The sequence below is a fragment of the Camelus ferus genome, chromosome 33 (assembly GCF_009834535.1).
Source record: "Camelus ferus isolate YT-003-E chromosome 33, BCGSAC_Cfer_1.0, whole genome shotgun sequence".
In the NCBI taxonomy this organism is placed as follows: domain Eukaryota; kingdom Metazoa; phylum Chordata; class Mammalia; order Artiodactyla; family Camelidae; genus Camelus; species Camelus ferus.
The window spans coordinates 19,853,722-19,880,174 of NC_045728.1; the positions used below are offsets into that span (position 1 = coordinate 19,853,722).

Below are 26,453 nucleotides of genomic sequence, written 5' to 3' on the forward strand. Positions count from 1 at the left end.
TGTTAACTTGTGACTTTGTCACATTTTAAAAATGAACTGGGGAACCATACTCTCCTGGGGGTAGATTTGGGGTGAAATAACATGAATTAACCATACTTAGAGACAGTGGCAGACCTCTTTTGCAACTTAACAGGAGAAAAAAAGCTGAAAGAAACATAAGGAGAAGAACTTTGAATTTTTTCCTAAGAAAGCTTAGGCATGAGGCCCTCAGTGTAGTAAGCATGGTTTCAATGGTTTCAAAGACATTTCTCCTTCAAATTGCTCAGGCTGATTGATGACTTGGTGGACTGTCTTCCTATGTTCCTCCAAACCAGTCTGTGTCTGGCCTGCAGGGATAGTAAGGGCACACAGCTACATTTTAGGATCCAGGGCTCCACTAAACGGTCTCGGACTTTATCTTCCAAGACCTCAGTACAAATGCAACCACAAAGGATGCCCTTCAGGGAAGAACAACATGAGGCTCCAGTTCAGGGTCAACAACACTTCCCGCTACCAGCACCCACACTTACAGGGGCGACAGATACTATCCTCTGTAGTAAGTAATCGCGAGCGATGCCACTCCGACACCATCCCCACCGCCCACTACACCACCGCCTCCTCTTCCTAATGCTCACTGAGCACCAGCTACGGGGCTGGCTAGTAAAGCTTCTTTTTAATCTTCCTCTCACATTACCTCCATAGCAACTCTATGAGGAAAGGACTCATTTTATAGATGAGGTAACTGAGGCTTAGAGAGGTTAGTAAAAGAGATCTGAGAGTCACTCCGGCTGTCCTCAGAGCCTGCACTCTTAAGGGCTGTGCCATGCTGGACCAGAGGGAGGAAAACACTCGCGATGCCTTTAAAAGTCAGACTGAGATTTGATACACTGAATATTAGGCAAGAGCTGGGAATGCGAAAAGATTCATGATGCCTGAAAATGTGTAGGTTTTGAACACAAAAACAAAATCCACACCAAAGAAAGAAGTTCAAAGGCCCCAAAACAGCCAAGCCACAAAGATCCCTCAGCTTCAACCCGATCTAGAGTGTTCTACAGAAACCCGAGTCAACAGGTAAGCAACAGGACACTCACAGAATGTCTGCTGGAAGTGAGACAATGTTGGAGCTTCTGGGGCGATGTTGTAGAAATGAGTTTTCAGAGCTCCGCTCACCAGTAGGTTATACGCCAGGTCAGTTATATTGATGCCCACAATTGCAAATGAATACCTGTGAAGTGCAAAACACACCACTGTGTGTCACATACAGTAAATAAACATTTAAAAAAGTGATCATTTGAGTTTTAAATTACTATTAAATTATCAGAGTCCCAGATTCCCCTACCCTCCCCACCTCGTCAATACCCTGAATCTTACAAATTATCAAAAAATTGCAATATTTATACCAAAAGAATGAAGAGTTCATATGCTTTGGCTTGGTAATTCCATCCCCAAAAATACGAGAGAAAAAAAAATCAGAAAATGACAAAGCTTTAATGCAAGGATAGTCATTTCAGCATTATTTATAAGGCAAAGACATGTAAGCTATTTCTATATTCTAAAGAAGGTGAGTGGGGAAGTAAATTATGGTAATCTCATATAACAGATTACAACTAATAAAAACTATATTCCTAAAGGCTATTTAAGCAGGATATTCGACCTTATGTACAGAACAAGCCAAATTTTATTAAACACACACAAATGTGCATAGAAAACAGGCTAGAACGAAATTCCACAAAATATTGATATGAGCATGTTAGAGTAATAAGATCAGGCTGATTTTTTTGGTTCACTGTCCTATATTTTTGAAATTTTCTATAATAAATCATAAATTACTTTTAAAATGAGGAAAAGTTTAATTAATATCGTAATACTCGGTATAGTTTCTAGTCCATTTTCTGCATATCTATCCAAAATTAAGTGAAATTGAGTTCTTAAGTCCTCTCTGCTAACATAAATTCAGCACGTTAAAAAAAAAAGGAGTTCTTTATTCAGGAATATTTTTGGATGAAATGGGGCAATATTAAAAAAAAACTTCTAAGGTAAATTTTTATCTAATAGCCTGATCCTTGATAGAAATCCTCGAAAGAAAACTAGCAAATACAATTCCAAATTATGATTTTGAAAATCTTTTCCACGCAGTTATAACTTTCCAAACCGCATCACTTGGTCACAGGAAAGTAGTATCAAATCATCATCCAGATAAATCAAAAACATATAAGCAGGTCCTTTTCAAAATTCAGCGGGGTTATAGAGTTCCATCAGGACAAGTGGATTTTCACCTCTGTCATCTTTACAGTGCTCTTGGGGCATTTTTATTCTGGTTCTGGCTCAGACTGACCACCCTTATATATGAAATCCACACTCACCCAATTGCTTTCTCCATCCTTTTCTTCTCCCATTCTGCTTTGCTGAATTTGCTGAATGAATGAATGAATGAACAAATAAGATCTGGTCTCTAATTGGTGCTTGTTCTCCTTTAATGTTTTTGTTAAAACTGTTGACTAGAGGCGGGGATGTCTGTAACTCACTTATCAAACACTAATCAATTTAAATGTCACTAATTAAATAGCCGCAATATAACTTACGTGGGGCTCAGAAATGGAATGATTTAAAACCACGCTACTTATCCCCATTTACTTTAGTGCAGCAGTGACTGACAGACCTAAAGGCCCAACACTGAGACACTCTTTCATATTATCCAGTCATTATCAAACAATACTTCATCCAAGAAACCTTGCCTAGTGTCTCCTCTCCTCTAACAAGATGCTCCCTCACCCTTTCATGACTCCCCACTGCATTTTGTTTGGTTTTATGGCATTTATCCCATCCAGCCTTACTTGTAATGTCTGGCACACAGCAGATGCCAAACAAATGTTTACTGATAAATAAATAATTGAGTCAGCGACAAAAAGAAAGAGGGAAAGAAGGGAGGGAAGGAGGGAAGAACACGCAGGTTCTAAAAATTCTGTTCCAACAAGAGCTATGGCATTTCCTGTGGCTAAGCAAGACAGCTAAACCACAGCAGTTCCATTTTAATCTCTTTTTATAATTTGAGCTTCTGAATGAGACTGTTTGAAGAAAGAATTCTATAATAAAAGCATTGTGAAAATGCTGACTGGCATTCTATTACTTTGTGTCCTTTCTCACTCCCGTAATCTCACCCGCCTCCACACTGCCAGCGTCTTATAGACAGGAACCATGATCCCTCTTCATTGTGGCCAGTGTGCCCTTCCTTTGGTGATCTACACTGAAAAATGTGGTTAGCCTTTGAACTAAATAAAATTTTAAAGCTAAAGTTATTATGAACACTTAGCTTTCCACCTAAGCAGGAGAAAGGAGAATGCTCTACAGAACACTGCAAACACTACATTAAAAGACACACATGTAACACACACAGCACAGCCCACAAAAACATGACACAAAACCTGGATTTATATATACTTTCTACTGGCTTTAATTCAAAGTAACTGCCCTTAATTCATGTTAAAATAAACCACTTCTTTTTAAAGTGTGACTACCAATTAACACACCAACCAGCCAGCCACAGAGGCATCAGATTTTTCACCTTAAAAGAATAATACCCAAATGAAAATGAGCTGGGTGTGAAATCTAAGAAATTTTATATAACCAAATTTATAAGCACTTATTTTCTCTTCGACAAAGTTTATAAATACATAGCGTCTCTGTATTTGTTAAATTAAATCTCTGTCTGCATAGGAAATCTACGAAAAGGCCAAATGACCTCTACTCATTGGATTACTTATAGGATATCCTGATCCAAACAGAAGGAATTCCTCTCTTCAGGAAATACATACACGCAATAAACAAAACGAACTGTCAAAATTCTCCTCTTAAACTTGAATCTACTTTTATCCCCCAAGTTACTTCAAAATTCAATAGATGGGTCTTCACGAGAGCAATAATGTATACTGTTTGCTGAAGGGCAGACAGGAAAGAACTTTCCTTAGTGTGCGTGGCTTTTCTCTGTCGAACACTTGAAATATTCAGAGACGGACAGAACTTATGCTGATATCACAGTGGGTCAGTATCCATTGGGCTATGGGCCAACTCTCTATTTTCTGCTCAATTCTGCTGTGAACCTGAAGCCGCTCTAAAAAAATTAAGTCTATTAAAAAATTAATTTAAAAAATATATATTTCTTTCAGACATTGGTGAAGGACAGTAGCATTTTCAACACATTCTGATTTGTCTTCAGTCACATTTACCATCAATATGAAATGATTAATACGTAAACTTCATCTAGTCAATTTTATGGTACCTTGAGGGACAGAGTGCACCCTTGCACACTCACACACACACACACACACACACACATAAATGCTAGACTCTTCTTAAATAAGAGTAATCACATAAACCCTCAAGAGTCTCCTCTCTGATGGTCAACAGAGGATATAAAACTAAAAGCCTTTCTTTCAGAACGGCTCATAGACAAAGTTAATCTCCCTCCAATGGCTAATCAAAAAATATTTTAAGCCAATTGTCACTTCTTGAGGACCATGGAGGATTCATGTCTTCTGGCTTATGCTCCTTCAAGAAATGCCACCTGACAGGGCATACAGACTCCTCAGCCAATTCTAATTAGAGAGAGGTCAGAGTCTTTATATCACAGAAGCATGCAATTCTGAAAATGTCATTAAAAACTGAAATAGCTCAATTTTAACCATGTAATATATGAAGAAAGAGGTAAGTGATTTCAGTGTTTTTCTCAAAGTAAAGGTAAAGAACATGAAAACTTAACATTATAAAAATTATAATTATAAATTTGGGAAGAAGAGTATAATTTAATGAATCTCAGCCAACTGAAGCTAGAAAGAATATAATAGTAAGGTCAACCTGTTTGTAGATTTTGAGAATGGTATGATAAAACGTTGGACTTATTTAGCAAACAGGAACACTAACAAGGAATCTGCCATGCTGAGGAGAAAAAAGTGATACAAAACTATGGGTGCAAAATAGAAGAACTCCTTATAATAACAGTGGTTAAAGCACGTATATACAATAATTACTTTGTCTAATAACGCAGTTAGAACTATGTTAATAGAAGAGCGAATTTGCTCTGTGCAACCAAATTCCCAAATAAAATGTCCCTCTCTTGGAGTAGATGGGATCAGAGTACGTGTGGAAATGTGGTCAGCCTTTAGGTGAAGTGTTCAAAATGTTTCTGCAATGAGATAAAGCCATGGCTGCAGAAAAGCTCTTAGACATTTTCCATCAGGTCTGTCTAATATGCTTTTTCCTTCACCAAAAACAGCCCAAATGTAATGAACTATGTTACATAGAAAGCTGGGAAATGTTTACCTTTTTGAAAAAGTTTCATGAATTTATATTTCTTTAAAAATTCTTACCCATGCTTATTCTAAAATAAAATAAACGCAGGAAAACACAAAAGCAAAGAAAAATACCTTATTTCCTCTTTAGTGATATCCCTTCATGTAATCAGTTAAAGACAAAAATTTAGAAAGGTAAATGAAAATGCGAACAATTGAGAATCTGCAATTTAATTAAGAAAAAAAAAAAAAAAAGAGCCTCAGCAATTTCAGACTTTCTCGGTGGGTGCCTGACTGTATGGCTTCCATCCTTTCCTCTATCCCCCCATCATGGTCCCCTGTCTCTGAGCTCTTTCTTCCAGACTCTACTTTATCCTCCTTCTGTGCTCACCTCCTCATCTTCCTAGACACCGTGGATTTTATCAGTCCCTTCAAATACGTATCTCACTTGAATGGTGCCATTTTACATCATGAATTCTGTAACAAGAACCTGACATTCTAACCTTCCTATCCAGCATTTGCCAAAAGGGGCTTGTTCGAAAGAGCTTTAAGCCTCGCTTCTGGTGGGCTGACTCTCCTGAGAATCTCACCAACAGAGCGATGCAGGAGATGGAGCTAACTCGACCTAATCCACAGAGCCTAATCTACCTTTTACTTTCAACAATTACCTGCATTTCGGATGAAGAGAATCAGAGAGGACCTGCTGCGCTGCTGCAGGATCCCGTTCCGCAAAATACCTGCAGTGGGAGGGAAAGAAGATCGCAATTCCACACCTGCTGAATTACATCATTTCAATCCAATTTGAGGCCATCCTGGACTCAGAGAAGGACATCTGGATAAGTATATAGCACTCGGCTCAGCTCCTCCAGAGAATGAACAGCTTTTCATGATAGAATTTTCCCACTATAATGACAGTATCAGAAGGTACCTGTATACCCTACATAGATTTAGGAATAATTCCAGTAGATTTGAAAAATTTAACTATGAATTTTGCCATTCCCCAGAAAGCCAAAGGTGTTCTTATTAAGAAGGGTTATAGATTCTCATTAGGAAGGCAGGAGGAGGTCTATCAGAAGGCAGAAAAGGCCTGGCTAAGGGGACATGGTGAGAGGCTGTGACAGCCAAAGGGCAGAGAAAGGATGACACTAGGGGAGGTGATAGAGGCTGCATTTCAAATATATTTTCTTGGAGAATATTCATGGGGTGGTAGAATCCTGGATGAAAATATCTTATGGAGCTTAGAGACGTTAAAAATAAAAGTCTGTTCCGGAAAGACATGGGCAATGAAGTTTCCTAACAAGTATAAAACCCTTACACACCCTCAAAATACATCATAAAAAGTGCTCCATAAAGACAATTATAAAATAAGACTATATCATACACTATTTAATTTGATGTGTGTATATTTCCTGCATCTATCTAAGGATAAAATACGCTCTTAAATTTTCTCTCAGAAAATTTCAAAGCTAGTCAGCAAATTTAGTGTGTGTGTCCATGATTATTAACAAAATTGAGTCTCTTTATATGTTTGTTGGCCATCTAGATTTCTTCTTTTGTATCTTGTCTGTTCATATTTCTTGGTCCAGGATATCTAAAAATGTCCTCAAATAAATAAGACAAATAAGCCAAAAGAGACTAATATACTGGATATGGAGCCTTTATCATTTTAAATGTCAACATTGGCTTTCGTTTCATTCCATTTATTGTGGCTTATCTTACAGCATATTTCAATTTCAATGCATGAGATTTATTTATTTTTCTTTTACATTTTATGCTTCTTTTTGTTTTTTTTTCTTTAAGAAATTCCTCCTTATTCATGTATCTAAAAGATGTTCTCCTAAAAGTTGTAAAGATTGGTTTTTGACATTCAGTTTGTAAACTGAGTTGAGGTAGAGGTTTCATTTCACTTTTCAAATGGAAGGCCAGTTGTCCTAGTTCCATTTATTCAAAAGCTCATCCTTTACCCACTCAGTTGTAACACCACCTTTGTCATCACAGTTTACTTTCTTTATTCATTCACATTGCACGATAATGTAGCAATTAAAACATTTTATTTAAAAGTGGGTGATTATTCTGATATAAAGACCAAACTAGTGGTTACCAGTTGGGGAGGGTGGAAAGGGCAATATAGGTGTGCGGGAGTGGGGAGTACAAACTGCTGGGTGTAAGATAGTCTATAAGGATGTATTGTGCAACACGGGGAATACAGCCAACCTTTTATAATAACTGTAAATGGAATGTAACCTTTAAAAGTTGTATAAAAAGTTTACCATCTTAAAAAAAAGAATGAGTGATTATTAAACTTCCTAAATTTAAAATAAAAGTGAAGCTCTAGGGTGGAAATGGGTGCCATTAGAATGACTAAGGCTAAATTTTTTAAAAAATATATATCACCATCCTCACTAACAGGGTAGTGTCAAAGGAGACAAAACCCACCTTAAAAGGATTCCCTTTGGTTTGAAAAATAGTGGCGACAAACGACCTAATTTAAGCATGAAAAAATTATGAGCACAATTAGTTGGATCATAATAAATATGCAAAAGCCAGGAGAAATAAAATGATAAAAAATATAAAGTTAAAGCCTAAAAAAAAAAAAGTTGGATCACTAACAAGGGAACTAGGGTGCCAACTCCTCACTCTGAAAATTGGCACCTTATCTACTTGAGCAGCTGTCTTGCCTGTATTTTAGAGAAACCAAATAACCACAGATAATAAAGGAAACTGTCTTTATGGAATTCCAGCCACCAACCATGGGAAGAATAACAGAACTAGGAAAGCGGTCTTTGTTACAATTAATTGGTTCAGTGATGACCACGGGAGGAAATGGTTAAAGGGCTGACGGGCGGCTTCACAATGGGGCCATCAGACCATGATTCCTCTGATCCACCTCAGCACAGGACTGAGAGCGTGGATGCTGCGGGCCTCCCACTGTGATGTCAACATGAATCTACTCAAGCCTTTCTGAGTATCTCTGACTTTCAGGACACACTGGGGACGGGTACAAATGCAAACAGACAAATTCCAGATTGTGGGACATTTTATGGGACAGTTGACCCAGAATCTTGCACAAGTTAATGATGTGGTAGAGGAGGCAAAAGGAGAGGACAGAGGAGGACAGCCTGCTCTAATTAAAAGAGACCAGAGAGATAGAATCACTAAATACAATGTGTAGGTCTTATATGAAACTGGATTAAAACAAACCACTTGTAAAAAGACCTTTTGAGAGAACTGGGAAATTTGAATACGAACAGGATACAGATGATACCAAGAGATCATTGTTCATTTTGTTCAGTGTAATAATGGCACTGGGGCTAATGTAAAGTAATATTCATGTCTTTCAGAGCTGCATGTTGAAATATGAGCATGAAATGACAAAAAGTATAGCATTTTCACTAACACACTTCTACCAAAAAAAAACCAAGAATATAGCAAGTATTTCAAAGCCTCAATAATTACTGAATCTGAGAGATCAGGACAAAGGGGGTTCTTTATTATCTTCCTTCTGTTTTTGTATAGAATTGAAGTTTTTCATAATAAAAAATTAAAAACAAATTTGAGATTTGCTTAAAAGAATCCATCAAGTTTGCCAAATAAAAGGAAGATGGGAGTAGCTTTTTAAATTTTATGAACCTGAGTTCAAGTCAGAGGACTTGAGTGTTTTCTTAGAGTCTTCTGGGAAGTTGCTTTTGGGACTAATGACTCAACTTTGCCATTTCAATACGAGGAGACCGTAATATCGCTTTAAAATTCAACCATCCTTCATTTTACTTACTGCAAATTGTACAGTCCCAAAAGTCCCATTCCTCGAAAATCTGTTTTAGGATCATCACCTTGGAAACCGATTTCACACCATTGCTTAGAAATCCGGGACTCCAGTGGAGTATTGGGCTTCAGGAATTTCCACAACTGAAGACAAGAAAAAAATCAGCCTGCTGATATACGCATATAATATTCTTCATGCCTCAAATTTAGTAAAGTACGTGACTAGGAGGACCTTTGCAAAGCTGAATATATGCCAATACATTACAATTGAAGATCTGATCATCTTTCAATTATCTATGACAGCATTTTTCAAAGTATGATCGGAAGACTCCTCGGAGAGGCCCTAAAACCTTTTCAGAGAGCCTGGGAAATGAAAACTATTTCATAATAAAACTAAGAGGTTATTTGTCTTTTCACTCCCATCTTCTTATAAGAATACAGTGGAACTTTCCAGAGGCTGAACGACGTGTGATCATGTCATTGCTCTGAGGGCAATGCAATGTATACTTGCATATATACTACAGTGCTTTTAACCTTTCTGTTTTAGTTTCTAATCAGAAATATATATGTGTAAGTGTGTGTGTATATATATGGGAAGGGAGAACAGGGACAGTTTTGAGGCCATGCATTATTCAAACCTCAGACAATGATTATCTAACTTTATAGAGAACTTTTAGCAGAATTGTTAATAGAAAGAAAAGTGGACTGACGTGAGTTTCATTTCTCACCTATTACAGGGGCGAGAACAAGCAACGTACAGCTGAATAAAGATCAGAACTGTTCATGAATAAACCTCAAAAGATACAATCCCCTTTAAGAGTTACCTAAAATAATTTACATTATGATCAACTGTATTTTAATGGACAAATATAAATTTTAAGCATGATGCTCTTCACCGCGTAAGAAACTGGTTCTACTTTTCAAATATTCTATAGAAAGACATTTTCGGCACATGTAATTACTTGAGAGAGTGAAAAAGACTGAGACCCACAAATGTATAAATATGTGATGTTCAAACTATTAGTTCTTTCTAGTAAATAAAGATGGGCAGGTAAACAAATTTAATTTTTAGACTATAATATTTTACGTTATATCTTCATTATAGACAGGGACAAATACAAATGTAAAATTTCCTATCACTATTTCAGAAATAATTCAGCAATCTAAAATTGCTAATTCTATGTTACATGGATTTAAAACCTTAAACAGAACAGTAATACACAAACATTTTGCTTTATAGCAAATTGTCACATCTGACACATTATAAAGCAATGTCCAGACACAACATTGTAAAATGATTATAAATCAATAAAAAATGTTAAAAAAAAAAAGCAATGTCCAATGATAGGAAATACTATCAAAAAAAGAGTTGTGATAAAAAGACAAAAAAGAGTTGTAATTCATCAAAGTTATTTTAGGCATTAATCCAAAATTACTTATTATTCAAATGATATGATATTTTATGTTAGCAGCATAATAGTTAAATTCAATCTAAAGGGCAGGAGAAAAATTTCAGGGGAAGGAAAGTAAATCTAAAATGCTTGAAAGCAAAATACCAAACATGCATGTAAGTATCTTTTTATATTATTCATATAAGAATTTGCCAGTTCTCTGTATTCATCAAAACCGAGAATGTTTGAATTCACCAGAAGAGTACTAAAAACTTAAAGAAACGGTCTCTTTTAAAAAATCCTTTAGGAACTTATTTGGTTACTGCCACAATGGAAACAAATAGTAAAGCTCATCACATTCATTTGAACAATAATTTGAAGTAATCTCAGGTCTAAAAATATTTGGTTTCATCAAGTGAGTGGAGCAAAATGGCAACAAGAACCATTTCATTTCTACAGCTCGGTTATCAACCTTTATCTGGGGAATATTTAGTTTAGGGGAGTAAAAGATTTGAGTAATAAAATGCTTCAAAGAGAAATTTCACAGTATACCGTATATATGTATTTACATGCAATACAATGTGCATGTGCAGCCGAACTGTAATAATTCTACCTAATAAAACTGAAAAAGGAGGGAAAAAAAAAAAGAAATTCCACACAGGGAACTATATTCGATATCTTGTAGTAGCTTACGGTGAAAAAGAATATGAAAATGAATATACGTATGTTCATGTATGACTGAAGCATTGTGCTGTACACCAGAAACTGACACATTGTAAACCGACTATACTTCAATAAAAATAAATAAATAAATAAATTAATTAATTAAAAATTTTAAAAAAAGAAGTTCCATTTTAGTAATTTCATGTATCACAAAAGACTAGGTTAATGGCTAAAAAGTGTTCTTAGTTAAGTTCTTAGTTGTGTCTGCTTTAATGAGGGTCATTTGCTTGGAAAATGAAAGTCAATTGTGCTAAAACACTCTTGTGAAGTGCTACCAAGTATACATTTCCTGTAAGAATGCCTGAGTTACTGGATTCCCTTCTGACAGACAGGGTCTTCCCTGAAAAAGTAATGGGAGGAGGCAGGGTGGCCCTAAAAGGTGAAGCTGTTTCTTGCACCTAGGAAGCTGACTGAACATCTGAGCTAAGATAGTGCGCCTTGGTAGGGGGCTCTGAGGAGTCTCCCCACCTAAGGCTGCGCTACTGGGAGCAGAGTTATTACAAAGCCACCTGCCAAGTGCAGGAGACCAGAGCTAGGAAGGGTGGTTCCCGTGGGAGATGACAAGCTACAGATGTGGAACCTGCACGCTGTGTCAGCCCATCATCACTCATGGCCTGTGCTCTCTGTTTGATCTCTCATCCTTGCACTCAGTCTTTACTGCAACCTTATTTGAACACTTCTGCCCTGTCTCAGGTCTGCTGCAAACAGAAAGAACAGGGGCATTTGTCCATCTATTCATTCAAGGAGAAGCAGCTCTGCCCATCAGGAGAAGATCTTTTAACTCAGGGTTATATATATTTTTCTATTAAGTACATGAATTCACCTAAAATTTTGCCTTTACTATTAATTTGGTTAAAAAGCATTTAACAGAAACTCCATCTGAATAACATATGGACAGTGCTACACGAATAGAAAGTGATGTTAATCAGTTTTATCCCAGCCTGCATTTAAGTGATCATAAAATCCAGATTTCTTTTTCACAGTTTAAGGCTCTAAGTAGAAACACTGATAATGGTCTCCTGTATTTATAAATCAAAGCAATAAAACAATACAGCAATATATTACTCAAGTCTCTAAACCAGGGGTCAGCAAACTCCGTCTATAAATGGTCAGAGAGTAAACATTTTAAGCTTGGTTGCCATATAGTCACGGCCACAACTGTTTAATTTGGCCATTGTAGTACAAAAACAGCCACAGACAACACACGAATGGATGAGTGTGCATATGTTCTTAAAACTTACCTACAAAAAAATGGGTGGCAGGCCAGATTTGACCCACAGGCCTTAGTTTGCTTACCCCAGCTCTAAACAATGTTATGAAATAGATAACAAGAGTATGAATACCCATTTGAAAGATGAAGAAGCCTAAGTTCAAGAAGTTAAACATAAACCACGGGCCAGCCTCTGAAACTACAAATGTGGATAAGACAACGTTTCTCCCTTGAGAGACTGCATAGCGCAATAGTTAAGAGCCCTTTCTAGTACTGGAAGTCCTAGCCATAGCAATCAGACAAGAAAAAGAAATAAAAGGGATCCAAATTGGAAGAGAAGAGGTAAAAGTATCACTATATGAAGATGACATGATACTATATACAGAAAACCTTAAAGACTCCACACAAAAACTACTATAGCTGATAAATGAATTCAACAAGGTAGCAGAATACAAGACTGACAAACAGAAATCTGCTGCATTTCTTTACATGAACAATAAAATATCAGAAAAGGAAATTTAAAAAACAATCCCTTTTAAAGTCACATCAGAGATTATTGGATTAAGGATGGCAGAGTAGAAGGACACCGAGCTCACCTCCTCTCACAAACACAACAAAATCACAGCTAACTGCTGAACAACCATCAGTAACAAAGATGGGAACCTACCAAAAAGATCTTCTAGTCTAAAGACATAAAGAAGGAACCAGAACAGGATGATAGGAGAGAGTGCACTCACAATATAATCAAATCCCATACCCGCCAGGTCGGTGACCCACAAACTGGAGAATAATTATATTGCAGAAGTTCTCCCAGGGGAGTGAGGGTTCTGAGCCCCATGTCAGGCTCCACAGCCTGGGCGTCCATCATCGGGAGGAGGAGTCCTTAGAGCATTTGGCTTTGATAGCTAGTGGGTTTTACCTGCAGGAGCTCCACGGGACTAGGGGAAACAGAGACCTCACTCTTAAAGGGGATATACAAAATCTCATGTGCACCAGGGCCAAGAACAAAAGCAGTAACTTCACAGAAGCCTGGTCCAGACCTACCTGCTGGTCTTGGAGGGTCTTCTGGAGAGGTGATGGTGGCTGCGGCTCACCTTGGAGGCATAAAAGCTGGTGACAGACATAACAGGGAGAATTCACCTGCATGAACTACCCTCAAGGCTGACATCTTGCTTGGGTCATTAGCACCAAGACCTGGTTCCACCCAGCAGCCTGTAGGCTCCAACGCTGGTATTCCTCAGGCCAAACAACTCACTGGGCGGGGACACAATGCCACCCATCAGCAGACAGGCTGCCAAAAGACTTCCTGAGCCCACAGCCGCCTCTAGACATGCCCCTAGACAAAGCCCAACCCACTAGTGGGGTAGGATCCAGCTCCACACACTAGTGGACAGGCACAAGCTCCTCCTACCAGGAAGTCAGCACAAGCCTCTAGACCACCCTCACCTACCAGGAGGCAGGCACTAAAGGCAAGAAAACTATGGTCCTGCAGCCTGTGGAACCAGTCCACAAATGCAGGCCACATTCTACCTGGGACCAGCAGGCCCTTAGCCCTTGGGTGATGAGAGAGCTGTGCACTGCTGGGATGCATAGAATGTCTCCTACAGAGGACCACTTCTCCAACACTGAAAAATGCAACTAACCTACCACATACAAAAAATACAAATAGAAATTTAGACAAATGAGGCAGCAGAGGAATATGTTCCAGACAAAGGAAAAGATTAAAATCCCATAAGAAGCATTAAGTGATGTGGAGATAGGCAATCTACCTGAGAAAGAGTTCAGAGTAATAATTGTAAAGACGATCAGAGAACTTGGGAGGAGAATGGACGCACAGAGTGAGAATTTAGAAGTCTTTAGCAAAGAGTTAGAAAATATAAAGAACAACCAGAGTTGAAGAATACAATGACTGAAATGAAAAATACGCTGGAAGGAACCAGACTAAATGACGCAGAAGAACAGATCAATGAGCTAAAAGACAGAGTATTGGAAATCACTACCACAGAACAGAAAAAAATAAAAAGAATGAAAAGAAATGAGGACAGTTTAAGGGACCTCTGGGACAAATCAAGCACCCTAATATTTACATTATAGGGGTCTGAGAAGGAGAAGAGAGAAAGGGCCTGAGAAAATATTTGAAGAGGTCATAGCTGAAATAGCCTAACTTGGGACAGGGAAGTCACCAAAGTCCAGGAAGCACAAAGAGTCCCATATAGGATTGACCCTAAGAGGTACACACCTAGTCATAATATAATTAAAATAACAAAAATTAAAGATAAAGAGAGGCTATTAACAGTAACAAGGGAAAGGTAACAAATAACATACAAGGAACTCCCATAAGACTATCAGCTGATTTTTCAGCAGAAAGTCCACAGGCCAGAAGGGAGTGGCGTGATATATTTAAAGTGATGAAAGGGGAAAACCTGTAACCAAGAATACTCTGCCCAGCAAGGCTCTCATTCAGATTTGATGGAGAAATCAAAAGCTTTACAGACAAGCAAAAGCTAAAAGAATTCAGCACTACCAAACCAGCTTTACAACAAATGCTAAAGGAACTTTTCTAGGTGGAGAAGAAAAAGCCAAAACTTTAGAAACAGGAAAACTACAGAACGGAAAAACTCACTGGTAAAGGCAAACCTACAGTAAAGGTAGGAAATCATCTATGCACAAGCTGGGAGGAAGGTGAAGAGACAGAAAAGTAGTAAAATCATCTGTATCCACAACAGGCAGTTAAGGGATACACAAAACAAATGTAAAATATGATATCAAAAACAGTAATCATGAGGGGAGGAGAGTATAAATGCAGGGTATTTAAATTGCATTTGAAATGAATAGGTCAGCAACTTAAAGCAAGCACACATATATATGTGCTATACCAAAACCTCATGGTAACTGCAAACCAAAAATCTGATAGATATACACACACACACACAAAACGGAATCCAAGCGTAACATTAAGGAGAGTCACCAAATCACAAGAGAAGAGAACAAAAGAAGAAAAGGAAGAGATCTGCAAAAACGAATCCAAGACAATTAGCAAAATGTCAATAAGAACATACACAGCAATAAGTGCCTTAAATGTAAATGGACTAAATGCTCCAACCAAAACATACAGACTGGCTGAATGGATACAAACAAGAACCATATATTTGCTGCCTACAAGAGACTCATTTCAGATCTAGAGACACATACAGGCTGTAGGTGAGGGGATGGACAAGGGTATTCCATGCAAATGGAAATCAAAAGAAAGCTGGAGTAGCAATACCTATATTAGAAAAAGTAGACTTTACAGTAAAGACTGTCGTAAGAAATAAATAATGACACTACATATTGATCAAGGGATCAGTCCAAGAAGAAGATATAGCAACTGTAAACACATATGCACCCAACATAGAAGCACTTCAATATATAAGGCAAATGTTAACAGACATAAAAGGAGAAATCAACAATAACACAGGAACTGTGGGAGACGTATCACTCCACTTACATCAGTGGACAGATCATGCAGACAGAAAACCAATAATGAAACACAGGCCTGAAACAGCACATCAGACCAGATGGATTTAATGGATATTTATAGAGCATTCCATCTGAAGGCAGAATACACGTTCTTCTCAAGTGCACACGAAACATTCTCCAGAATTGACCACAGGCTGGTCTACAAAGCAAGCCTCAGTAAATTTAAGAAAACTGAAATCATATCAAGCAACTTTTCCAACCACAACACTATGAGATTAGAAACAAACCACAAGAAAAAAACTGAAAAAAACACAAACATGTGGAAGCTAAACAATATGCTACTAAACAACTAATGGATCACTGAGGACATCAAAGAGGAAATAAACACAATGCCTAGAGGCAAATGAAAATGAAAACACAATGACCCAAAACCTACGGGATGCAGCAGAAGTAGTTCTAAGAGGGAAGCTTACAGCAATACAGTCTTACCTTAAGAAGTAAAAAAAACTCAAACAAAAAACCTAACCTTACACCTAAAGCAACTAGAGAAAGAAGAACAAACAAAACCCAAAGTTAGTAGAAGGAAAGAAATCATAAAGATAAGAGCAGAAATAAACAAAATAGAGAGTAAAAAAATTAGAAAAGATCAATGAAACTAAAACCTGGGTCTTTAAAAAAATACATGAAATTGATAAACCTTTAGTTAGACTCATCAAAAAAGGGAGAGAGGGCCCCAATTAATAAAATCAGAAATGAAAAGGGAGAAGTTACAACTGACACCACAGAAATACAAAGAACCAAAGGAGGCTACTATGAGCAGGTATATGCAAATAAAATGGACAACCTAGAAGAAATAAACAAATTCTTAGAGAGGCAGGCCACACTACCCAAGGCAATCTATAGATTTAATGTGATCCCTACCAAATTAGCCTGACATAGTTCACAGAACTAGAACAAATAATCCTAAAATTTATATGGAATCACAAAGATCCAGAATTGCCAAAGCAACGCTGAAGAACAAGAAAGAAGCTGGAAGAATAACCCTCCCAAACTTCAGACAATACTACAGAACTACAGTAATCAAAACAGCATGGTACTGGCATAAAAACAGACATATGGATCAATGAAACAGAACAGAGAGCCCAGAAATAAACCCACAGAACTATGGTCAATTAATCTTTGACAAAGGAGGCAAGAATATACAAAGGAGAAAAGATAGTCTTTTCAACAAGTGATGTTGGGAAAACTGGAAAGTAGCGTGTAAATCAGTGAAGTTAGAACACTCCCTCACACCATACACAGAAATATACTTAAAATGGCTTAAAGACTTAAATACCAGACAGGACACTATAAACCTCCTAAAAGAAAATATAGGCAAAACATTCTCTGACATAATTCTTAGCAATTATAAAAATAGATAAATATATATAGCACAGGGAACTATAATCAGTATCTTTCAATAACCTCTAATGAACATGGATGTATGTATGCATATGCATGACTGGGACATTATACTGTATACCAGAAATTGACACATTGTAACTGACTGTACTTCAATAAAAAATGAGACTTCTCTAATTTTAATGATTCATACTGAATCTAGCACTATTTAGTAGAGACAAATGAGTCATCTGCTTAAGTACCTACACACACAAAAATACCTGCTCCTTCCCAAAAAACACAACAGAATACGTTTAAAAACTCACAGCTTCTATTGACATTTTTCAACACAAGGTTAAGGTAGATAAACATCTTTTTTTCCCCAATTTTGTTACTGCCTTTTTGAATTCTAGGAAAGGACAATGGAGCACTCCATCCTAAAAAGCATACATTTTCAGAAACAAATTTATAAAACATTTCATATGAATAGTCCTAAAGGTTTATCTTTTTTTGTCTGAATTTTTTAACTTAAAATTCAGTATTTTAAGATAGTTTTATTCACGTGTCCTAATACACTCTCAGATCATATAAGAATTTTAAGGATTTGCTTTGATAGCCACAATGGAATATTTATAACTGCCTATTATTCTTCTCACAGCTTTAATACACCACACATAAACCTTCACCTCCTCTTCTAAAACTCTCCAAGTTACATGAATAAATAATCAGCATTAAGATCTTGGGTAATTTCCCATGGGGGCTATTGCTGAAGCAGAAACCAACTTCATCTTCTTTGATGTCTATTAAAAGTCGTAAATGGAAATCCCAGGTCAGTCTTTGACAAATGCTATTTCTCCTATTGGCTTTCAACACAATTAAACAATCTAAACTTGAGCCAAATATGAGAGCCCCTGGAAATCACCTCTGATGCTTTCTCAGATTACAAAAGAAATCTGGCTTCATAGTTAACGTCTCACGTGAATTTTCTAATGAAAAATGTACATCCAATGTCGGAATCAGTAAGAAAAGCAGGCTTTACCAGTGAGTTCAGTGCTTGTATCTTACTCATCTTTATGTCCCCGCCCCCCATGTCCAGAGCAGTACCTTGGCAAACACTAGCTGACCTCGGCAAAGAACTGAAATGTGCTCAAGGACTAACCTTCAGAAGCATTTCTTCATGTTGGGGATTATCAGAATCATATGGTTCTCTGCGCAGTTTTTCCACGTCTGCAATAAGATTTCTGTACCCAACGATTTGCAGAAGGCAAGCCTGAAGAGAGATTCCCAACCTAAGGTGTTAAAAAATAGAAGAAACACACATGAGGAAGAACAAAACATATTCTTTGGCATTTGTTCACTTGATTCAAATACAATGGGGCCTTTCATATTTATATAATATTCAGGAAATTGCTCAAATAGATCTACCTAATAGGAGCACAATTTCTTACTAAAACTCCACATGGACAGTTGTGGAACTTGGCTAAAATTCACTTCTCATTCCAGCCCTTCCTTAATCCAAATGGAAACAATATGGATTAAAAACACAATGAAAACCTGTGAATGACCAATAGGTACGTGAAAAAATGTTCAATATCACTAATTATCAGAGAAATGCAGATCAAAACTACAATGAGGTATCACCTCATGCCAGTCAGAATGGCCATCATTAGTCCACAAATGATAAATGCTTAAGACAGTGTGGAGAAAAGGGAACCCTCCTACACTGTTGGTGGGAATGTAGTTTGGTGCAGCCACTATAGAAAACAGTATGGAGATTTCTCAAAAGACTAAAAATAGACTTACCATATGATCCAGCAATCTCACTCCTGGGCATATATCCAGAGGGAACCTTAATTCAAAAAGACACTTGTACCCCAATGTTCACAGCAGCACTATTTACAATAGCCAAGACATGGAAACAACCTAAATGTCCATCAACAGATGACTGGATAAAGATGTTGTGGTATGTTTACACAATGGAATACTACTTGTCATAAAAATGATAACATAATGCCATTTGCAGCAACATGGATGACCCTGGAGAATGTCATTCTAAGTGAAGTAAGCCAGAAAGAGAAAGAAAAATGCCATAGGATATCACTCATATGTGGAATCTTAAAAAAAAAGACAAGTGAACTGATATATAAAACAGAAACTGACTCACAGACATAGAATACAGACTTGTGGTAGCCGGGGGAAAGGGCGTGGGAAGGGATAAACTGGGAGTTCGAGATTTGCAGATACTGACCAATACATATAAAATAAATAAACAAGTTTATACTGTATAGCACAGGGAAATATATTCAATATCTTGTAGTAGCTTATGGTGAAAAAGAATATGAAAATGAATATGTGTATATTCATGTATGACTGAAGCATTGTGCTCTGCACCAGAAATTGACACAACATTGTAAACTGACTGTACCTCAATTAAAAATTTAAACAAACCAAGGGAGCTCTTTATGCAGGTGGCTTGAAAGTAGATGTGGAAAACACAGGTGATCATGGGTTCTTAGGGATCATTGACCTCCCTTAGGAGTTATATCACAAACACCTCATAAGTGTGTGTATGTGTGTGTGCGGGAGAGACAGGGACAGAGACAGAGACAGAGAGACAGTAAAAGAGAAATAGTGAAATAACCCTTAGGGGTTTAGGGGTCAGAAAAACTTCAAAACAAGTAAAAACAACAACAAACACGCCTCGGCTTGGGAGCGCCCCTGACAGCCAAGGCAAGGAGAACTCAACACTTTACAAAGTTTCCCTTTCCATTCAGACTGCTCTAGTTGTCTGAATGCTTTTTCTTTACTTCTCTTTGTTTGTTTGTTTGTTTGCAGGGGAGGTAATTAGGTTTATTTATTTTTGTTTTATGTATTTTTTAATGCAGGAACTGGGGATTGAACCCAGAACCTCATGCATGCTAAGCACACACTCTACCACTGAGCCATGCCTTCTCCTTGAATGCTTTTTCTTATGCTAAAAGATAATAATAAGGAAAACTGATTTTGTTTATTACCAAGTGGTTCAAATGCTGTTCTCAGAGCAAATTTATTTCCCCTTTTCCCTGCCATGTCTATTTACTTTAAGACAAGAATTCTTCCTTCTAGTCCCATCTCCAGAGTTAAAAAAACCAAAAAAACAAAAAACCTCTCTTCCTTCGATTCCTTCTCATGGGACATGATTTTCAGATGTTTTACTAACTTGCTTAGTCTTTTCTAAATGTACAGTTTGATTAACAGTCCCCTTAAAACATCACTGGAACAGAAAACAGTCTGGCAAGCGTGACATACAGAGGATCACTACTCCCTGTGATCTGAACACTGGTTTTCTCTCCTACAACATAGAATATAAAATAGGGTCTCTTTAAGCAGCCACATAACATGACGAGTTTATTAAACAGGTGACTAAGTCATCCCCAAGGTCTTTTTTTCCTACAAACTACTGTCACATAAATTATTCTTCTGTACTCATCCGATGGCATTTTTAAATCTAAAGGTAGTATTTCACCTTTGTTTATTCCTGTTAAGTTCTTTACAGTTATTCACTTTTGTGGTTCAACAATAGCAATTTCATATAAATCAACCCAAGAGTTACTGTCCAATATATTCCTACTCCTATTTCACTCACTAAATTAAAACATTTTTTGTTGGAGTGGTGGTCATCATGATCACAATGACAGTTTCCTCCTTTTTTTGTGGGGGGGATGAGATGCATAGAGGTTAAGTCTAAAGTTGGGAGCAAAAGAAATTTTTTTTTTCTTTTTTTTTTCATTGCAATATATTCAGTTTACAAAACTGTGTCAATTTCTGACATACAGCATAATGCTTCAGTCATACATATATTCATTTTCCTATTTTTTTCACTATAGGTTTCTATAAGATATTGAATATAGTTCCCTGTGCTATACAGTAGGACATTGCTGTTTATTTATTTTATATATAGTTGTTAGTATCTGCAAATCTCAGCCTCCCAAATATCCTTTCATACTCCCTTCCTCTCCAGTAACCTTAAGTTTATTTTCTATGTCTGTGAGTCTGTTTCTGTTTTGTAAGTAAGTTCATTTGTCTTTTTTTTTTTTCAGATTCCACATATAAGTAATATCGTACAGTACTCTTTATCTTTTTGGCTTATTTCACTTAGAATGACATTCTCCAGATCCATCCATGTTGTTTTGTTGCAAATGGCATTATTCTTTTTTATGGCTGAGTAGTATTCCATTGTGTAAATATACCACCCCTTCTTTATCTAGTCAACTGTCGATGGACATTTAGGTTATTTCCATGTCTTGCCTATTGTACATAGTGCTGCTATGAACACAGGAGTGCAAGTGTCTTTTTGAATTAAGGTTCCCTCTGGATATATGCCCAGGAGTGAGATTGCTGGATCATATGATAAGTCTATTTTTAGTCTTTCGAGGAATCTCCATACTGTTTTCCACAGTGGCTGCACCAAACTACATTCCCACCAACAGTGTAGGAGGGTTCCCTTTTCTCCACCCCCTCTCCAGCATTTATGGTTTGTGGACTTTCTAATGATGGCCATTCTGACTGGTGTGAGGTGATACTTCATTGTGGTTTTGATTTTCATTTCTCTGATAATTAGCAACACTGAGTATTTTTCATGGACCTACTGGCCATTTTTATGTCTTCACTGGAGAATTGCTTGTTTAGGTCTTCTGCCCATTTTTGGATTGGGTTGTTTATTTGTTGTTGTTGTTGTTATTAAGTTGTATGATCTGCCTATATATTCTGGAAATTAAGCTCTTGTCAGTCTCATCGTTTGCAAATATTTTCTCCCATTCTGTAGTTTGTCTTTTTGTTTTGCTTATGGTTTCCTTAGTTGTGCAAAAGCTTGTAAGTTTAATTAGGTCCCATTTGCTTATTTTTGCTTTTATTTCAGGGGCAATAGAAAATTATAAGTTTTAGGATGGTATACTTACTCCAAACATAGAGGGCAGTGTCCAATAACCCAGGATTCTAAACTCAACCAAAACTGAGCATTCAGTGAAATGGCCCTTATAATTACTTGTTACCATAGCACCAAAAAACTAAGTCGGATATTTAAATTTAGGAAAAGGGCACAGGGGCACTCATCACCCAGAAATCCAACACAGGACTGAGAAAAGAGTTAATTTTGAGGGAAAGAAAAGAGTGGGAGAAATAAAAAAGAAGAGAACAAGGGAGCCAATTCAATTTTACTGCAGTAATTCTTACCACCACCACGCTACACTTGGAAAAATGTGATTAAAACAAAGTGTGAGTAGTAATTATGGCTTGATAAATTACAAAGCATTTCCCCCAGTCCTCTCTATTTCCTGATTTTTTTTCCAGAAAATTATTTAATTTTTCAAAAAGTCACATTTTGTAAGTGTTAATCTGGGGGGGGGGGGGGGAAGCACTAAAATCTACACTGAGATGTAAAAACACAATCCACTACCTATAAGGGTTTTTTTTTCTCCCTAAAGGAAATCAAAAGAACAGATGGCAAGGAAATACTTCTGATTGAAATACATAGCTTTCATAAAAAAGACAGGAAAGATTTGCTATTTAATCTAACTCAATCTGTAAATATGATTATAGGTCTAATATATCCCTCATGCTTAGTTGTAATCTTAAATCTTTGGTTCAACTTAATTTAAAATGAATCGCATTCTTACCACCTTCCCTGAGAAATAAAATATATGTCAGAAGGTTTCAAAAAGACATTTACTGTATAATGAAATCACATTTAGTGGCTGAATAAGGAAAAGGCAGCTAATTAGCTGAAGCATCTGCAGAAGAATGATACGGAGACCATGTGGAAATGGAGTTCTGTGATGAGCCTCAATTAGCTGGTACCTGGAATCCCTCCAAGAGATAGACTTACGTAAAGTGCACTCTGAAATTCCCTTCGACTGTAGCTCCCTGTCCTTGGCAATTAAAAGCTTTTCTCAGCTATAACATCCGACGTTCTTGAATGTGCACATCTAAAAGACAGTTTCATTGTTACCTACCTAAACCGTCTCTGAATATTTCTGCATGTGGAATTTATTCTACCTTATCCTTAGCCTAAAATTTTACAGAAAAATTCCTGTACCCAGTGGAAAATATAAAGCTAATTTTAAATGTCATGTCCATTGCCAAGTGCAATTTAATACTTCCAAGATGACTAAATTACAAAGTTCTAAAGTCTTCATATAAAAACCCTCTCTCCCTCCCACACATGCCTGTCTTCTTGACAAGCAGGTAGAAACTGTCTCCAAGATTATCAGCTTGTCATGAACTGAAGGAATATTCTTTATGAGACAGAATCAGCTCAGGCACATTTACAATTTGAACATTTACTGTTAATGTAAAACACAGGCATCCTATGGAGCGACTGTTGACAAATGGGCGCCCTTTATTTCATCTTCTGCTGTCAGGTCCTCCATCATTTCTTACATTCACTGCATCTCAGAAGCATGAGGATAAATCACAACAGAATTACAACACTGCTATCTACAAAGATGAAAAAGGCACTTTTTTCTTTACTTTCCATCTTAAAGTCAAATATTGCAGATGACTGGGGTGCGGAAGAGAAAGAGTATTTAAGAGCGTATTTAGCGAGAGAGTATTTAGAAATACTAAACACGTGGCCATGTGACTCATTTTATATTTACTTACTGTGGATTTACGTCGGGGTTAATTTTTTTCAGTTCCATGATGTCTTCTATGGTTTTCTCGATAGCGTCGGAGTGAACGCTCACTGAAGTCTGCAACAGCTGGAAAACAAGTTTCAGTCGGTTCCCTGGCCGTGAACGCTGGTGTCTTAAGTGGAGTCTATTTAAATAGGGGCTTCAAGTATTTGTTTAAAGCTTCTAAAGGAAGACAGCAAACTAAAAGCAAAAACTGATTTCGTATTTGAATTCTAGTAAATTTGGTATCTTCAAAATGGGGGTAGTGCAATTTTCCTGATTAAGGTTATTAACATAAAACAAAAATAAATCAGTTTCCTTTTTAACCATCTTCATCTATTTCAAGATACTTATACTGAAATACATTGTATTTTCTTTTTCTCACTCAACATACATGGTTTCCTTTGTTAATGGGCATTACGTCTATGACTGAAGTACACAGGCAATACAGTCTTAAGGATGCCAAAATTAAATTAAATACTCAAGAATCTTGAAAAAACAGGTTATTTTTCTCTTAAATGGATGCTTACCTATGTACTATAAATGCTAGCATAGTGGCTTCTTTGATTTTCTTGGAAAACCTTGAGTATAAAGTTAAATGATTTGGATATTGAGGAAAAATACCAGAGTTAATACTATTCTTATTTTCAAGGAATTTAGTTTATGATTTGGAAAGAGGTATAAAAAAGGATTATTTCCACAATGAAATCATACCTGCATCATAAATCTGCCTAGAAATTCATGAGTAACTGCTCTCATGTAAAAAGGACAGTGGCTTGTGAGAGGAAACCAATTCTTTCTTCTCAGTTTGCATTAATATTCATAGCCAAAGATATATTTTTGTTTCTTAAAATTTTTACCTTTTGAGATGAAGGTAAACCTCCATGTAAAAAAGCTGCTGAAAAATACAGAAACAATTTTACTTACCTTACTTTTTGAATCCCTCAGTGATGTCTCTGTAAAAGAGATAATAAATCAAGCCATTCAAAAATTATCTTTTGCAAGTGGTTTGTAATTACTACACTGAAATACAACACCGCATCCGCAATCCCAGAGAGCCCACATTGTGCTTATTTCTTTGTCTCGTGCTTACCGATTTTCATGGTTCTGGAAGCTCCAGGCTTGGTACTGTAACAGATCCGCTGCAGTTCACATCTCCCAGTCAGCTTTCTCATTACAAATTTCAGGCAGCGCCACAAAAATTTACAGTAAAAATACAGGCACACCTGGATCAACATTCTGCCAAAAACAAAAGACAGGAGCCTTCCAACAGAACTCTGGAAAAGAACCGAAAGCAGCCACCACCAGCAAGGAAAGAAGCCCAGAAAGAAAAGCAACCGTTAGCCTTCTGGGTTTACAAGCACATTTCATTTTTCTAATCCCACATGGTTTTACTTGAAGCTGCTACGAAGCCCATCGCGGGGAGGAGCCCAGGGTCGGGAAGGACGCACACCGTGCCCGCGAGCTGCAGAACGCCCTATTCTACTAAGTCCGGTGTTCCAACAACCTGGGGGTGAAGCACGGAGGCCTTTTGCCCCTACTTTTGCCTAAAAATATTTTGAAGACAAATCAGTACCTTGGAAACAGAATCCTTGTGCGTTAGAAGTCGCGTCGGCCTCAGAGCCGGGGAAAGGACGCGCTACGGCTGCTCCCACCCTCCGCCTCCACGAACGGCCTCGGCTCGCCCCAGTTCGCTTCCGGCCGCTCCTTATCCTTAGTGCCTCGTTTTCCGCCTCCGTTTTATCTCTTCCTCTGCTCCCATGCTTTCCCCCTTTCCCCTGTTTTCCCTTAGGCACTGCTGTCCTCTTTGCGAACTTGGTTTTGTGGCCACTTGTCTCCTGTTGACCAATCCCAACACTTCTTGGATGGGCCAGAAGCTTCCTCGTTAGTTCACTCAACAAGCAGGCTGGCCTTTAGGCCCCCAACATTCTCCGATTTAAACCTTCCCCAAACTCGCCCTCTTAGCAAGTTCGTTCTTGGCTCCTGATAAAGTTTTCTTTATTGCGCATCCTAACTCGCTCCTTAACAATCACACACCACTCGTGCACTTACTCACAATGTCTCTGGCACACATGAATTTGTGTTTTATGCCAACTTTTAGTTTTTAATACGTTGAGTGTCTACTACTCCGTGGTATTGTTCAGCGTCTCAAAACGACTCAGGCTACAGAAGAGAACTTATCATGCAGGAACTTACACTCAACCCACCTTCCCAGCTTCTCTTAATACTGTGTGTTCCTAAAAGGCAGGATTATGTGTTACATCTTATTGGTGTCATTTCTAAAAGATATTTCTTTCCCTCAAATACTCAGTAATTCCCTCCAGCTCTAACATAAGGTGACCCACATGAGTTAGTGTAGTTAACTAATAGGCTCAATGATGTGAATAATCCCTGAATTCCAACCAACACCTTGATTGTGTTCCTTTGCTCAAATTGCTTTGGCTCCAATACCTTGAACAGCCTGTGTTAAAACCAGCAATTCCAACAGGCTTACTTGTACAAAGGGATGAAGTCTGTATCATATAAATGAAAAAGGAATGGAGGAAACATAAGTGACCAAACTGCTACACTAAGATATGACAGAATTGTTTGTAGGCAATAAAGTTATATTCTT

The 26,453-nt window shown here is 37.5% G+C and overlaps 1 protein-coding gene across 4 annotated transcripts in view; it reads right to left on the reverse strand.

The window, feature by feature from the left end:
- ELMOD1 (ELMO domain containing 1) overlaps positions 1 to 26,453 on the reverse strand; it is a 73,698-nt gene that overhangs the window by 9,125 nt on the left and 38,120 nt on the right. For 2 of the 4 annotated variants that reach the window (XM_032472340.1, XM_006188997.3), the window contains exons 3-10: positions 24,933 to 25,078; positions 24,767 to 24,795; positions 23,829 to 23,926; positions 18,349 to 18,478; positions 9,037 to 9,170; positions 5,933 to 6,001; positions 2,343 to 2,393; positions 1,071 to 1,204 (exon numbers count right to left, since the gene is read on the reverse strand). In XM_032472340.1, coding sequence (XP_032328231.1) covers positions 1,071 to 1,204; positions 2,343 to 2,393; positions 5,933 to 6,001; positions 9,037 to 9,170; positions 18,349 to 18,478; positions 23,829 to 23,926; positions 24,767 to 24,795; positions 24,933 to 25,078 — 791 coding nt within the window. Of the gene's footprint in view, positions 1 to 1,070; positions 1,205 to 2,342; positions 2,394 to 5,932; positions 6,002 to 9,036; positions 9,171 to 18,348; positions 18,479 to 23,828; positions 23,927 to 24,766; positions 24,796 to 24,932; positions 25,117 to 26,453 lie in introns of all 4 variants that reach the window. The other 2 variants (XM_032472341.1, XM_032472342.1) reach the window with 2 other exon arrangements.